The sequence below is a fragment of the Sus scrofa genome, chromosome 2 (genome assembly GCF_000003025.6).
Source record: "Sus scrofa isolate TJ Tabasco breed Duroc chromosome 2, Sscrofa11.1, whole genome shotgun sequence".
NCBI classification, from domain to species: domain Eukaryota; kingdom Metazoa; phylum Chordata; class Mammalia; order Artiodactyla; family Suidae; genus Sus; species Sus scrofa.
The window spans coordinates 88,063,399-88,080,911 of record NC_010444.4 but is presented as its reverse complement, the minus strand read 5'-3'; the positions used below and the strand labels follow the sequence as shown (position 1 = coordinate 88,080,911).

Genomic DNA, 17,513 nt, shown 5'->3' with positions numbered 1-17,513 from the left:
CCAGGGGTTGAATCAGAGCTCCAAATGCCAGCCTACACCACAGCCATAGCAACACCAGAGCTAAGCCATGTCTGCGACCTACACCACGGCTCACAGCAAAGCCAGATCCTGAACCCACTGAGCGAGGCCAGGGATTGAGCCCATATCCTCATGCATACTAGTTGGGTTCATTACTGCTGAGCCACAATGGGAACCCCTCAGCTGTTTATTTGTTGTTTGTGTTTATCAACAATCTGATTTGAAAGTTCACTTGGAGAGGTAATAAAACCTAGAACAACAGAACAGAAGGCCCACATAAATATAATCAACTGGTCCTTAACAAGGAGTAAAGGAAATTCAATGGAGAAATGGTAGTCTTTTCAGCAAATGCAAATGGTGCTACAGTAACTAGGCATCCACATTTAAAATAGAAGACAGGAAAAAAAAAAGTTTAGTCTTACACCCTTCACAAATATTAACTTAAAATAGATCACAGACCAAAATGTAAAATGTGAAACTATGAAGCTCCTGCAACATAACACAAGAGAAAAACTGGATGACTTTGGGTTTGGTGATGACTTTTTAGATACAATGCCAAAGGTCTATGAAACAAGGAACTGATAAATGGAACTTAATTCAAATGAAAAACTCTGCTCTGCAAGAGATACTGTCAAGGAATGACAAGGCAAGCCACAGACTGGGAAAAGGTATTTGCAATAGACATATCTGAAAGTGGCTGTTATCCAGAATGTACAAATACCTCTTTCAAAAACTCAACAATAAGAAAACAAGTGACCTAATTTAAAAATGAACATATTGGAGTTCCCGTCGTGGCGCAGTGGTTAACGAATCCGACTAGGAACCATGAGGTTGCGGGTTCGGTCCCCGCCCTTGCTCAGTGGGTTAACGATCCGGCATTGCCGTGAGCTGTGGTGTAGGTTGCAGACGCAGCTTGGATCCCTCGTTGCTGTGGCTCTGGCATAGGCCAGTGGCTACAGCTCCGATTTGACCCCTAGCCTGGGTACCTCCATATGCCGCGGGAGCGGCCCAAAGAAATAGCAAAAAGACAATAAATAAATAAATAAAAATGAACATACATCACTAAAGAAGAGGTACAAGATGGTAGATAAACATTGTGAGAATATGCTCAACATCATACGCCATTAGGAAACTGCAAATTAAATAACTATGAGAGGGAGTTCCTGTCATGGTTCAGAGGTAACAAACCTGACTAGTATCTGTGAGTATGTGAATTCGATCCCTGGCCTCACTCAGTGGGTTAAGGATCTGGCATGGCTGTGGCTGTGGTGTAGGCTGGCAGCTGCAGCTCCAATTCGACCCCTAGCCTGGGAACTTCCACATGCTGTGGGTGCAGCCCTAAAAAAGACAAAAAACAAAACAAAACAAAAAAACTATGAGGTAACACTACACACTTATAAGAATGGCTAAAATCAAAACACCAACACCACTAAATGCTGGTGAGGATGTGGATGAACTCTGAACTCACTGCTAGTGGGAATGCAAAATGGTAGTTAGTTTCCTACAAGGCAAGCATACTTCTCCCCCACCCCCCCAAAAATCCAGCAATCATGCTCTTTGCTATTTATCCCAAAGAGTTGAAAACTTAATGTGCACAAGACATTATCAGCTTTATTCATAATTGTCAAAACTTGGAACCAACAAAGATGTCCTCCACTAGGTGAATTGGTAAATAAACTGTGGTACATCCAGACAATGGAGTATTATTCAGTGCTAAAGAAAATAAGCTACCATGCCATGAAAATACATGGAGGAACCTAAGTGCACATTACAAGTTAAATACGCCAATATGAAAAGACTACATACTGTATGATTACAATTAGACATTCTGGGAAAAGGCAAAATAGAAGACCAGTGGATGCTGAAGGGATCAATATGGTAGAGGAGTAAGACATGGCACTCACCTTCTCCCCCTAACGCATCAAAAAACCCCATCTACATGTAGAACAACTTACACAAAACATCTACTAAACACTGGCAGAAGACCTTAAATCTCCAAAAAGGGCAAGAAACCCTCCACATAACTGGTTGGAAAAGGAAAAAAGAGAGAGAGAAAGGAATCAGGACAGGACTAGCACTCCTGAAAGGGAGCTGTGAAAGAGGAAAGGGACCCATACCCTGGGAAGCCACCTAACTGATGGGGAGACCAACCGAGATGCAGGGACCTCCAATCCTCGGAGAAAAGCACAGCAGCTGGACTGAAGAGGGCAAAGCAGAGAGAGAGCCCCAAAGACCATTGATACCACATCCTAAGACACCACAGCCTGAGACACTCGGGTGGGGGCTGGACACTGAGACTCAGGCTCTGGAGGTCAGTTCCTGGGAGAGGACTATGGTTGGCTATGTGGAGACAGCCTGAGGGGCTAGGGAGCAGTATGCCATGGGCTGGGGAATGGAGAGCCACAGCCGAGGGAACCCAGGAGGAGGTCTGGGCCCACAGGAGAAGCAAGGCACCACTGGTGGAGGGTGAGAAGGGGAGGGGTGGACTGCCATAAAATATTTTACCTTGAGCACACATGGACTCTCAGAGGGTGGGGCACCTCCGGCACAGGATATGGGTGGCTGCACACCTCTTGCATGGGCTAAGCACAACATGTTGCATCTTGTGTGGTCTACAGGCAGCAGGTGCAAACCACAGCAGTCATCTCAGACACCAGAGGTAGGTGTGGCCCACCACCACTAGGGGTCAGTGAACAGTCACCACCTGCGGCCCCAGTCACCTCAGGCTGGCACAGACGAAGGCACTACAACTGAGCACCACCCATTGTTGCTCTCACTTCCTTGGGAATGCACACACCCTGCTGCTGCCACTGCCAAACACTCTGGGCACCGCCTACACCTGCCTGAGGATCACTGTCACATCCCAGGGCATTGCAACTAGGAGCACCCTGTCTGACCTCCTGGCAGGTCCTTGCCACTGTAAAGGACCCAGCAACCAGACACTGGCTACTAGGCCTGCTCACTGCCTCCATCTTCCTGGAAGCACACTCAGCACCCTATCATGGGGATAACAGCCTGCACGTACTGAGCAAAGAGACACCAAAGCAGCCCTTATGCCAAAAATAAACATTAAGCCCTCACAAAATACCCAGGGGTGCTCTTGCATATAGAGTCCTCCAAGACTACAGGAGTTGTTTTCCCTAAACTCACAGAATAAGAAAAATATAAGCAACATGAAGAAGCTCAGGAACCATACTATTCCCAGTGAAAATAACAGGAAAATTCCCCTTAAGGAGCAAATGGTGAAACAGACCTCTGCAGTCTGACAGAGTTCAAAAAGGAGATAGTGAAAATACTAAAGGAATTAAGAGCAGATATGAACAGTAGTGCAGATTACTTTAGAAAGGAACTAGAAAATGTAAGGAGGAGCCAAGAAAAATTAGAAAATCATTTGCAGAAATGTGAGTTGAGTTAAAGCCACTGAAGAGCAGAATGAATAATGCAGAGGAATGAATTAGTGACTTGGAAGATAGACTAATGGAAATCACTCAATCAGGACACCAGGCAGAAAACCATATGAAAAAAACATGAAAGCAATATAAGAGATCTATGGGACAATATAAAGTGGGCCAATCTATGCATAATAGGGATTCCAGAAGAAGAAAAAGAAAAGGGGATTGAAAATATATTTGAAGAAATTATGACTGACAACTTTCCAAATGTAAAGGAAACAAATTATCAAGATATAGGAAGCAGAGAGGGCCCCAAACAAGTTGAACCCAAACAGGCCCACACCAAGTCACACTATAATAAGAATGGCAAAAGTTAAAGAGAGGATTCTAAAAGCAGCAAGAGAAAACCAAAGGGTTAATTATAAGGGAACCCCCATAAGGGTATCAGCTGGTTTCTCTACAGAAACACTACAGGCCAGAAGAGAGTGGCAAGATATATTCACATTTCTAAATGGGAAAAATTTGCAACCTAGAATACTCTACCCAGCAAGAGCATCATTTAAAATGCAAGGAGAAATAAAGAATTTCTCCAACAAACAAAAACTAAAAGAGTACAGCAATACTAAACCCATTCTAAAAGGGCTCCTCTAAATAAAAAAGTAAAAAGAATTAAGATGGAGGAAACCAACTGGAAAGCAATCACTTAAATAAGGTAGTATACAGATCTAAAAGGGAAAAAAAAACCCTACTGTATATAAAAGCAATGATAAAACAAGGAAGAGCAAAAGAATAAACATGAAGATGTTCAAAAAACACTTTGAAATAATAAAATGTGGGGAAGGAAAGTAGGAAAACCTAGACTTTTTTTTTTTTTTTTTTAAATGTGTTTGAACCTATATGACTAGCAGACTAAATCAAGAAGATATAGGAAGGGGTTACACACTTTAAAAACAGGGCAACCACAAATAAAAACCAAACAATACCTTCACAAACACTGAAAAGAAGAGGACACAAGCATAAAATAAAAGGAAACCATCCAGTAGTTCCCACTGTGGTGCAGTGGAAACGGATCTGACTAGTATACATGAGGATCCAAGTTTGATCCCTGACCTCACTCAGTGGGTCAAGGATCCAGTGTGGTCATGAGCTGTGGTGTATGTCACAGATGTAGCTCAGATCTCATGCTGCTGCAGCTGTGGCACAGGCCAGAAGCTGTAGCTCTGATTCAACCCATAGTCTGGGAACTTCCATATGATGTGGGTGTGGCCCTAAAAAGCAAAAAAAAAAAAAAGCAAAAAAAAAAAAAAAAAGAAAGAAAAGGAGAGGAAATCACTCAACCAAAAAAGGAAAGGAACAAAGGAGAAACATAGACTCAACTGGAAAACAACATTTAAAATGGCAATAAATGCATATTTATCAATAATTACCTTAAAGGTCAATGGACTGAATGCTCCAATCAAAAGATACAGAGTGGCAGAGTGGATAAAAAAACAAAAGCCTACAATATGCTGTCTATAAGAGACTCACCTTAGGGCAAAAGACTCATAAAAACTGAAAGTGAGAGGATGGAAAATTTCATACGAATGGAAAAGACAAGAAAGCAGGAGTTGCAATACTATCAGACAAAATAGATTTTAAAACAAAGGCCATAAAGGAAGACAAGGAGGAACACTATTTACTGACAGAAGGACCCATTCAAGAAGAGGATATTATACTTGTCAATACATATACTCCTAATATGTGAGTACCCAAATACATACAACAAATACTAACATACATAAAAGGAGAAACTGATCGGAATACCATAACAGTAGGAGAATTTAACACCCCACTCATATCAATGGACAGATCCTCCAGACAGAAGATCAATAAGGCCACAGAGATCCTAAATTACACAATAGAAAAGTTGGACTTAACTGACATTTTCAGGACATCACATCTAAAAAAAACAGAAAACACATTCAAGTGCACATTGAAGATTCTCAAAGAGTGTCCACATACTAGGGCACAAAACTAATCTCAACAATTTTAAGGGTACAGAAATTATTGCAAATATCTTCTCTGACCACACTGGCAAGAAACTAGAAATCAACCACGGGAAAAGAAATGAGAAAAAAGTGACTACATGGAAACTAAACATGCTACTAAATAAATCAATGGGGCAATGAGGAAATCAAAAGAAATTTAAAAATACCTCAAGACAAATGATAATGAAAACACAACCCTTCAAAATCTATGGGATGCCACAAAAGCAGTTCTTAGAAGGAAGTTCAGAGTGATACAGGTCTTCCTCAGAAAAGAAGAAAAATCTCATATCAACAACTTAACCTACCACCTAACAGAACTAGAAAAAGGAAAAAAACAAAACAATACAAAATAAAAACAAAGAACACCTGAAGTCAGCAGAAGGAAATCATAAAGATCAGAGAGGAAATCAATAAAATAGAAATTCAAAAAACAATAGAAAAAAAAAATCAATAAAACCAAGAGCTGGTTCTTTGAAAGGGTAAATGAAATTAACAAACCTAAACCACTGGGACATAATCAAACCGACAAGCTTTTGCACAGCAAAGGAAACCATAAAAAAAAAAAAAAAAAAAAAGACAACTTATAGAATGGGAGAAAATAGTTTCAAATAATGCAACTGACAAGGGCTTAATCTCTCAACTATACAACTTACACAACTCAACAGCAAAAAAGCCAACAACCCAATTGAAAAATGGGCAAAAGACCTGAACAGACATTTCTTCAAAGAAGATATACAGATGGCCAACAAGCACATGAAAAAATGCTCAACATCCTTGATTATTAGAGAAAAGCAAATCAAAACTACAGTGCGGTACCACCTCACAACAGTCAGAATGGCCATCATTCATAAGTCCACAAATAACAAATGCTGGAGAAGGTGTGGAGAAAAGGGAACCTTCCTACACTGTTGGTGGGAATGTAAATTGGTACAACCACTATGGAAAACAGTATGGAAGTACCTTAGAAAACTATACATAGAACTACCATATGACCCAGCAATTCCTCTCTTGGGCATCTATCTGGGCAAGACTTTCCTTGAAAAAGGCACATGCAACCACATGTTCTTTGAAGCACTATTCCCAATAGCCAAGACATGGAAACAACCTAAATGTCTATCGACAGACAATTGGATTAAGATGTGGTATCTATACATAATGGCATACTACTCAGCCATAAAAAAGAACACAAGAATGCCATTTGCAGCAACATGGATGGAACTAGAGACTCTCATACTAAGTGAAGTAATTCAGAAAGAGAAAGACAAATACCATATGATTTCACTTATATCTAGAACCTAATATAGGGCACAAATGAACCTTTCCACAAAAAAGAAAATCATGTCCATGGAGAACAGACTTGTGGTTGCCAAGAGGGAGGGGAAGGGAGTAGGAAGGCCTGGGGATTTGGGGTTAATAGATGCAAACTACAGTCTTTGGAATGGATAAGCAATGGGATCCTGCTGTATAGCACTGGGAATTATGTCTGGTCACTTGTGATGGAGCATGATAATGTGAGAAAAAAAGAATCTATACATGTAGGTATGACTGGGTCACCTTGCTGTGCAGCAGAAAATTGACAGAACACTGTAAATCAGCTATAAAAAAATCATTATAAAAAATTAACAAACCTCTGGCCAGACTGACCAACTAAGAGGAAAGAAAGAACTCAAATATAATAAGAAATGAAAAAGGAGACGTCTCAACAGATACTGCAGAAATACAAAAAACCATAAGGGAATACTATGAACAATTACATGCCAACAAATCTGACAAACTAGACGAAATGGACAACTTTCTAGAGACAGCCTGCCAAAACTGAATCAAGAAGAGATGGATCAATTGAACAGACGAATCACTACCAATGAAATTGAATATGCAATAAAAATACTCTGTACAAACAAAAGTCCAGGATCAGAGGGCTTCAGAGACGAATTCTAACAAACATACAAAGAGGAACTTATACCCATCCTTCTTAAACTTTTCCAAAAGGTTGAAGGAGAAGAAATAATCCCAAAGACCTTCTATGAAGCCACAATCATCCTAATACCAAGACCAGACAAAGATACAACCAAAAGAGGAAATTATAGGCCAGTATCTTTAATATCGATGCAAAAATACCTAACAAAATTTTAGCCAACCGAATCCAACAACATATAAAAAAGATCACATACCACAACCAAGTGGGATTCATTCCAAGTTCACAGGATGGTTCAACATATGTAAATCAATCAACATCATACACCACATTAAGAAAAGCAAAAAACCACATGATCATCTCAAAAGATGCAGAAAAAGCATTTGACAAAGTCCAACATTCATTCACAATAAAAACTTTACCAAAATGGGTAATAATAATAATAGCCATTTATGACAAACCCACAGCCATTATAATACTCAATGAAGAAAAGCTGAAAGCCTTTCTACTCAAATCTGGAACAAGGCAAGGATGTCCACTTATAACACTTTTTATTCAACATAGTATTGGAAGTCCTAGCCACAGCAATGGGGCAAACAAAAGAAATAAAAGGTTACCTAAACTGAAAAGAAGAGGTAAAACTGTCCCTCTATGCAAAGGACATGATACTATATATAGAAAACCCTAAGGACTCCACACAAAAACTATTCGAACTGATCAATGAATTCAGCAAAGCAGCAGGATACAAGACGGACATTCAGAAATTGATTGCATTTCTGTATACCAACAATGAAATATTAGAAAAGGAATATAAAAATACAATACCTTGTACAATACCTTGTAAAATAGCACCCCAAAAATTAAATACCTAGGAATAAACCTGACCAAGGAGGTGAAAGACTTATATCAGGAAAACTACAAAACATGAATCAAGGAAATTAAAGAGGATGCAAAGAAATGGAAAGATACTCCATGCTCCTGGATTGGAAGAATTAATACCATTCAAATGGCCATACTACCAAAAGCAGTCTAGAGATTCAAAGCAATTTCTATCAAATTACCCACAACATTTTTCACAGAACTAGAACAAAAATTTATATGGAGCCATAAAAGACCTAGAATTGCCAAGGCAATCCTGAGGAACAAAAACCAAGCAGGAGGCATAACTCTCTCAGACTTCAGATAATATTTCAAAGCTACAGTAATCAAGTCAGTGTGGTACTGGTACCAAAACAGACATACAGACCAATGAAACAGAACAGAGAAAACCCAGAAATAAACCCAGACACCTAGGGTCAATTAATGTTCAACAAAGGAGGTAAGAATATAAAATGGGAAAGACTCTTCAGTAAGGTCTCAGACTCAGCTCAGATCTGTCCAGTTGGGAAAACTGGACAGCTGCATTTAAAAAAATGAAGCTAGAACACACCCTTGTATCACGCACAAAAATAAACTCAAAGTGTCTTAAAGACTTAAACATAAGACAAGACACCACCAAACTCCTAGAAAAGAACATAGGCAAAACATTCTCTGACATCAACCATACAAATGTTTTCTTGGGTCAGTCTCCTAAGGCAATAAAATAAAAACAAAAATAAACCAATGAGACCTAATCAAATTTAAAAGTTTTTGTGCAGCAAAGGAAACTATTAAGAAAAAAAAAAAAAGACAACCTAGGAATGGGAGAAAACAGTTTCAAACAATGCAACTGACAAGGACTTTATCTCCAAAATATACTAGTAACTTATAAAATTAAACAGCACAAAAACAAAACAAAACAAAAACAAAACAACCAAACAACCCAATTGAAGAATGGGCAGAAGACCTGAATGGATATTTCTCCAAAGAAGATATACAGATGGCCAACAGGCAAATGAAAAGATGTTCAACATCACTAGAGAAATGCAAATCAAAACTACAATGAGATACCACCTCACACTGGTCAGAATGGTAACAAGTCAACAGGTGTTCCCGTCGTGGCTCAGTGAAAATGAATCTGATTAGCATCCATGAGGATGCAGATTCGATTCCTGACCTCACTCAGTGGGTTAAGGTCCTGATGTTGCCATGAGCTGTGGTGTAGGTAGCAGACTCTGCTCAGATCTGGCGTTGCTGCGGCTGTGGTGTAGGTCAGTGGCTACAGCTCTGATTAAACCCCTAAACTGGGACCTTCCACATGCCATGGGTGCAGCCCTCAAAGACAAAAAACAAAAACAAAAAAATCCAAAAAAGACACAAGTCAACAAATAACAAATGCTGGAGTGGGTGTGCAGAAAAGGTACCCCTCCTTCGCTGTTGTTGGGAATATAAATTGGTACAACCATCATGGAAAACAGTGTGGCGGTACCTCAGAAAACTAAATATAGAACTACCATATGATCCAGCAATCCCACTTCTGGGCATATATCCAAACAAAACTTTCATTTCAAAAGATACATGCATCCCTATGTTCACTGCAACACTATTCACAATAGTCAAGACTTGGAAACAATCTACATATCCATCCACAGATAAATAAAGAAGGTATATATAAACATAGCGGAATGCCACTCAGTCATAAAAAAGAATAATGCCATTTGCCACAACATGGATGGAACTAGAGACTCTCATACTGGATGAAGTCAGAAACAGAAAGACAAATACCCCATGATATCATTTATATCTGGAATCTAATATACGGCACAAATGAACCTATCTACAGAAAAGAAACAGACTCATGGACAGGGGGAACAGGCTTGTGGTTGCTGGTGGGGAGGCAATGGGATGGACTGGGAGTTTGGGGTTAGTAGATGCAAACTATTGCATCTGGAGTGGAATAAGCAATGAGATCCTGCTGTATAGCACAGTGAACTGTATCTTGTCACTTGTGATATATAACATGATGGACGATAATGTGAGGAACAAAATGTATAGGTATGACAGGGTCACTCTGCTGTACAGCAGAAATTGACAGAACACTGAAAATCAACTATAATAATAATTAAAAAAAGATCAGTGGTTGCCAAAATTTATAAATAGGGGGAGCATGGAATTGTTAGAGCAGTAAAAATTTTCAGTATATTACTGTATGGTGATTTCATGTCATTATGTATTTGGCAAAACCATCAGAACATATAGCACAATGAAGTTGGCCATCTGTATCTGCAAGTTCCGCATCCTCAGATTCAAACAACTTCGGACTGAAAACACTCAGAGGGAAAAAACACAGAAGCACAGAAGTTTCACAAAAGGAGAATTTGCCTATTGGCAATTAGTTTCATAGCATTTACATTGTATAAGGTATTATAAGTAACTAGAGATGACTTAAACAAATACAAAGATGTGTGTAGACTGAATTCAAGTACTCTGCCATTTTACAGAAGGGCCTGGAGCATCCAAATTCTGATATTGAGGAGGAGGTGTCTTGGAACCAATTTCCCAGCGGATACTGAGGAATGATTGTACAGTGACCTAATGTTACCATCTATCTATAACATTCTTATAAATTTTATTCACTTTGAGGTATGTAAAATTCAAAGTTTTATTCTAAGACTTTAAGAGTGCAAACTTACGAGCTGTACTGTGTGGTGGGTTCTATATTCATCTTCACTCTGAAGGCGCTGCTGGAATTTTTCATTGTGTTTTGCAATACAAATTTCCTATAAATACATGAAACGTATTTCAATATAAGTGAAATTTAAAAGACTCCAAAATTTACGTAAGTCAAACTTTAATCTTAACATACATCTACCCAGCAAAGTATCAAGTAAGCCACCTCTGGTTTCTCATCTGGAATACTGAAGCAGCATAAGCCAAATAATCAGAATCTTAAAAGACTCTTCTGTTAAATTATTTAATATCTCTAGGATTCCTGATTTCTCCCCTTTTTTGGAAGGGAATGGATGGGGGCAGAGTAGAGCAAAAGGGGTAGTCTCTTTCTACTCTGAAGACTGTGGCCAGAAGATTCCATGCATTACCATACTCTTTGAATATGAGTATGGTAATACTCATTTTGGGGTGTTCCCTGGTGGCATGGTGGGTTAAGGACTTGGCATTATTATTGCAGTGGCTTGGGTCACTGCTATGGTGAGGATTTGATCCATGGCTCAGATATGCTAAAGGCATGACCAAAAAGAAAAAAAAAATTAGTTTCGTTAAGTCATCTCCGATGAATTAAAGAACATGATTTTGCCTAGACTGGTTTAAGCAATACTATGAAATCTGACTCTCCTGGTCACAGACTTCAGAGCTAAGGAGACCTTAAAGACTAGGAAGTATGGTAATAGTATGCTACAGGTATGCTAATTCTAATCACATGAAAATAATATTAAGTAGGAGATACATCCTCTTTACAAAGTAATTTTATCATCTAGCACCTTTCTTGCAGCACCACACTGAGCCGTCATCTCCTCTGAGTCCTTCTGGATAAAAGGATTACCATTAGTTTCCAACACTATCAAAGCTACATCAAAAGATCACTCTTCTAACCTGATACAAATCATATAATGAATGACCTTTTAAGCTAGGAAGCTGTTTTTTAAAGCATCTCTTTTATCTCCTTCCTATCTTCACCCACTCTTGGTTAACTCTGTTGCCTAACAAGTATTGATCATGAAATGAACCTGTCCAGGGGAGTCTTCAAGGGAGAAAATGGCATGATATAGTGATATGATGACTCAGGCTTCGAAGTCACACAGACCTAGGATAGAATCCTCTCTTTGGGAGTTCCCATCATGGCGCAGTGGTTAACAAATCCGACTAGGAACCATGAGGTTGCAGGTTTGGTCCCTGCCCTTGCTCAGTGGGTTAAGGACCCAGCGTTGCTGTGAGCTGTGGCGTAGGTCGCAGATGCGGCTGGGATCTTGAGTTGCTGTGGCTCTGGCATAGGCTGGCATCTACAACTTCGATTAGACCCCTAGCCTGGGAACCTCCATATGCCACGGGAGCAGCCCAAGAAATGGCAAAAAAAAAAAAAAAAAAAAAAAAAAAAAAGAATCCTCTCTTTGACCATTACCAGCTGCTTTTTCCTTGGGTGATTAATGACTGGAAGCCTTAGTTCCCTTGGTTATAAAATGAAGATTCTTGTCTACAATTCCTTATCTAGAACAGAGACCAGGTATGTTTGGAAATTAACATTTTTTGACGTTAAAAAAGGTGATATGTTGCACATGCTGTTTATTGCCCAGTAACTCCAGGAGGATGTGAAGCAACATCCTATAGAGTGTATTACTTATTCCTTTCCAGTGAATATATAGTCAAAGTAAGTAGCATAAAGAAATTGATAACTTCATATTTGCATATTTGTTCAGGTCTGAATTTGCCACCAAATGAGATAGGAGAATGCTTTTCAACCACTGGGAGAATTAAAGAAGATACATATAAGTATGTATGCATACAATGTTACTTCTATTATTCTCCTTGAAAAGTTTAATCACAAAGCATAGACCTCAAGTCCTCATGGCACAGCCAGAAACCATCTTTGGTCTTTCAAGGGGAGAGGCAGGACATAATTTAACTAATAGAGGTCTACTGGGTATGATATTCTATTGTATCTTTTGTCACTGTATGGTTTATCTTCTCGTTATCTATTATTTATTTTGCTTTTTAGGGCTGCACTCCTGGCACATGGAGGTTCCCAGGCTAGGGGTCTAATCAGAGCTAAAGCTGCCAGCCTACACCACAGCCGTAGCAACATAGGATCCAAGCCACATCCGCGACCTACACCACAACTCATGGCAACGCCGGATCCTTAATCCACTGAGCAAGGCCAGGGATCAAACCCTCAACCTCATGGTTCCTAGTCGGATTCATTTCCGCTGTGCCACGATGGGAACTCCCATTATCTTTCTTTTTAGAAGTGTGTCTAAATTCCTGTATTTCCAGCCTTCTTCTGTCACTCCTTCCCTCTACAGTTGTTGGACTTGGGGGCAGGGAGAGGGGAGGGCAGGGCAGAGGGCAAGATCATTTAGAAACCCATGGCTGTAAGGTGTGATACGCTACAGCAGATCAGAGGCTGCTGGTATAAATGGACAGAATCTATTTGTGGTATTCCCCTACCTCCCTTAATTACATTAGACTAATGTAAGAATGAAGAGTAAAGAATATGGATTAAATTGATAGACACCTTTTGGCAGACATAAATAAAAATGTCCTTGAAGACTGAGGTCAGAACTAATTTACTTAATTACAGAGCATTCCTGGCCTCCTTAAATAAAAAGGCAATAGGAATTGCATTACATGGAGTCTTGTAGTCAATCCAAGCAGAATCACCTTTGGGGTGGCTGAGGCAAACAGCACATCACAACTGACTGTTTTGATGTATTTAAGTGGGTAATTCCCAGACAACTATATAATGCCCCAACTATGGAGAAAAAACAGGTAACTCTTACTTAGTTTTAAAAGATATCTAAGTATTATTGACAAATTGGGTTAGAATTATAAAATATGGGTCAATGATTGAGTAATGAATAAAAGTAAGACGTAATATTAAAGTTCTATATTCAACAAGGTAATTTGTTATACCTTTTTATTTCTGAGGTATGCCTTCTTGGCTGAAACCCGTCCACGTCTTGCCTCCAGCTGGCGGGCTTTCTGTTGAAGTTTCTGTAGCTCTTCTCTCTGTAAATGCACAGATGCTGCCATCTCCTCCTTCTCCAGCATGGCCTCCATGCTTTCATAAGTATCATAGTATACTACTTCATCTCTCTTTTCTGTTACAAAGTAGCAAAGAGGGGGAGTAGTTAAGAGCATGGGCTATGGAGCCAGACAGAACAGGGTTCTGATCCACTTGCTGATTCCGTAACCTCAGGCAGAGCCATTACCTCTTCGAGTTTCTTTGTAAAACAGTGATTATTAGGAAACACACCTCACGGGGGAATGTGTGAAGTGTTTAGCAATGTCTGACACACAGTTAAGTGCTCAATGTAAAATGCCATGACCCCTGTCTCCCAAATTCAAATTCTGAGATACAGATTCTGGATGAAGCAGCAAAGTTATTTACAAAGTATTTTACAAAGGTAGTAACATAGTTGTACTACTACATCTCCTGAACCACTTGTTTAACTTTATACTACGACTTTTAGTCTCAACAGAAGAAATATAGCTTGTGTCCATATACCTTCTCCCCTATGTAGGCAAAAAAATACATGAGGAAATTACATCATTCATTCATATGTATTTTTGTAAACATATGTGGTTAGATGCACATCATACCTGATATAAGTCTTTTGATACTTTCCAGTTGTGCTGTCAATAGCAACTCTTCACACTTCAGGATTTCAAACTGCACTTCATATAACTGAAGTTGCAAATCATAATAATCAGCTTCTAACTGATCCAATCGAGCTATGGCTTCTGTACCGCCCTGCAAACTCTGCATCTGCATTGAAAATAAAAAGGAGTTCCCCTGTGGTACAGTGGGTTAAGGATCCAGCGTTGTCACTGGATAAATAAGAACGTATCTAGTTGGAAAAAACAAGAAATCAAATTATGATTAGAAGTAAATACAAATCAGACAGGATAAATCCATGAAGCAAGTGGACAATCTGAGACCAGAGGCTCAGGTACAGATGATTTAAGAATCTACGAAATCTATACAAAGCTGTGTGTGCTTTTTTTCTGAGTACAGTGTTCCCGGCTTTCAAATTTGTAAAGGGAAGAGTCTGTGACCTAAAACGGATGAGAAGGACTATAATCAAGACACAGTTAAAAACGAGATAGATTAAAAGGAATAGTACTTACTCCAGTGTAGCTTAAAAAATGTGTTTTTTGTTTGTTTTTTGTCTTCTGTCTTTTTTTTTTTAGGGCTGCACCCACAGCACATGGAGGTTCCCAGGCTAGGGGTCTAACTGGAGCTACAGCTGCCAACCTACCACAGACACAGCAATGCCAGATCCGAGCAGAGCCTGAAACCTACACCAGAGCTCATGGCAATGCCAGATCCTTAACCCACTGAGCGAGGCCAGGGATTGAATCCACAACCTCATGGTTCCTAGTTGGATTTGTTTCCACTGTGCCACGATGGGAACTCCTTTTTTTTTTTTTAGGGCCGCACATGGATGTTCCCAGGCTAGGGGTCCTATTTGAGTTGTAGCCACCCACGTACACCAGAGCCACAGCAACGTGGGATCCAAGCCACACTGGCAACCTACACCACAGCTCACGCAAGGCAGGATCCTTAAACCACCGAGCAAGGCCAGGGATCGAATCTGTGCCCTCATGGATGCTAGTCAGATTTGTTAACTGCTGAGTCATGATGGGAACTCCTAAAAAATGTTTTTAAGTCTAAAAGAATTTTGCTTTCCTAGATGGTATTAATATTTCAGCATTAATTTAGAAATTATTTGAAGTTTAGCATTACACCCGTGGCAAATTTCATGGCAAGTAAACAGTCACATCAGAAAGAAGTCTTTTTTTTTTAAAATAATCTAAGGAGATATAACATATCAACATTTTTCTGAAAGAACAAAAGTCTCGCCATAAGTTAAACCACAGGGTTAGTACTGTTATTATAAAGTACTCACCATCAAGGTATTTGTTTGGGATGGGCTTAATAAATCACATTTGGTCTGTTTCTCATGAGTTGTGTGGTCACGTTAAATAAACACTAACAAAACTAATGCAGTCATCATCACAGATATATATATACACACACACACACACATATATATACAGCACAAAGCATATACTATATCACTCAACAAGCATAAACCTGGCAAGAATGACTAAATGACAGTCTTACCAATCCTTTGAAGAATTCAAACACAATCCAGAACATTAAAAACAGACCATTAATGTACTGGGTTAAACCCAGGGAAAATGACCCCATAGATAATCATCCCAGACTCTCTGGCCCATTTCAGCTTTGCCCTTCCTCTACCACTGGAGACCAATTCCAGTAAAAACAATGTTCCTGAAACAGCAACTAGTCAGAAATCTTACCCTCAGCTGCTCTTTTTGTCATCCTATGTTGTTGGTACAATTCAATCTGGTTAAAATAAAGCTAGTTAATGTGATTAAGATAGAGTGGCCCTCTACTTCAGAGGCAATGAAATGCTAGCAAGAGCAATAAAATGCTAGCATTTCAAGTTTTAAAATTCTAGAACTTAAGAAGATTCCAGACAGCTAATAATAAAAAAGGAGAAAGCTAACTAGAAAAGAAGATTCAAGTGGAAATGTCTCCAGGGTACATGAGATAGAACTGAAATTTATGAACAGATTCTGAATAAAGTGTGAACAGTTCCAGAACAAGTTTCAATTTTACCTTCAACAATAGTATAAAATAAGAAAATCTAAGGGGAAAATAGAACTGCAGCTTAAAATTAACCAAAAGATCTTTCTAGATCATAGCCATGATATATTATTATAGGTTACCTCATACACTATTTCTTTAAACAAGAGTTCCACAAGCATATGCACACTGATAGAGCAATGTATTTTACATAAAGCTGTATTAATAAAAGCAGCAATGACATTTTGTCCTTCTCTAGAGACTAAAATGTACTTTTACAAATACATGATATTCAATGTTTTTAAAAGCCAGTATCGTCAATCCACAGAATGGGAGCAAATATTTGCAAATCACCTATCTGATAAAAGACCTGTATCTGGAATATGTAGAGAACTCTTTCAACTCTTTAATTTAAAAAACCCAATTCAGGAGTCCCCACTGTGGTGCAATGGGATCGGTGACATCTTGGGAGTGTGGGGACACAGATTCAATCCTGGCCTGGCAGAGTGGGTTAAGGATCCAGCACTGCTGCAGCCGCAGCTTAGGTCACAACTGAGGCTCAGAGCCGATCCCTGATCCAGGAATTCCATATGCCACAGGAAAGCCAAAAGAGAGGAAAAAAAAATGGGCAAAAGATCTAAAGACATTTCTTCAAAGAAGATGTGTAAGTGGCCCATAAGCACAAAAGATACTCAACAACACTGGCATCAGAGAAAGCACATCAAAACCACAATGAAATACCACTTCACACTAACCAGGATGCCTATAATAGTGTACTAGTATCGGTATTAGCAATAATGTAAAGAAAGATGTGGAGAAATTCCATCCCTTCTACACTGCTGGTAGCAATGTAAAAGTTATAGCTGCTTTGGAAAACAGTCTGGAAGTTACTCAATAGGCTAAAGAGCATTTCACTCCAGTTTACACCAAGGTAAATGAAAACCTTACACGCA

At 39.3% G+C, this 17,513-nt stretch overlaps 1 protein-coding gene across 3 annotated transcripts in view; it reads right to left on the bottom strand.

The window, feature by feature from the left end:
* JMY (junction mediating and regulatory protein, p53 cofactor) overlaps positions 1-17,513 on the bottom strand; it is a 76,951-nt gene that overhangs the window by 17,611 nt on the left and 41,827 nt on the right. For all 3 annotated transcript variants that reach the window (XM_021084484.1, XM_021084482.1, XM_021084483.1), the window contains 3 exons: positions 14,544-14,709; positions 13,854-14,041; positions 10,904-10,990 (listed from right to left, as the gene is read on the bottom strand). In XM_021084484.1, the coding sequence (XP_020940143.1) occupies positions 10,904-10,990; positions 13,854-14,041; positions 14,544-14,709 (441 nt within the window). The remainder of the gene's footprint in view (positions 1-10,903; positions 10,991-13,853; positions 14,042-14,543; positions 14,710-17,513) is intronic.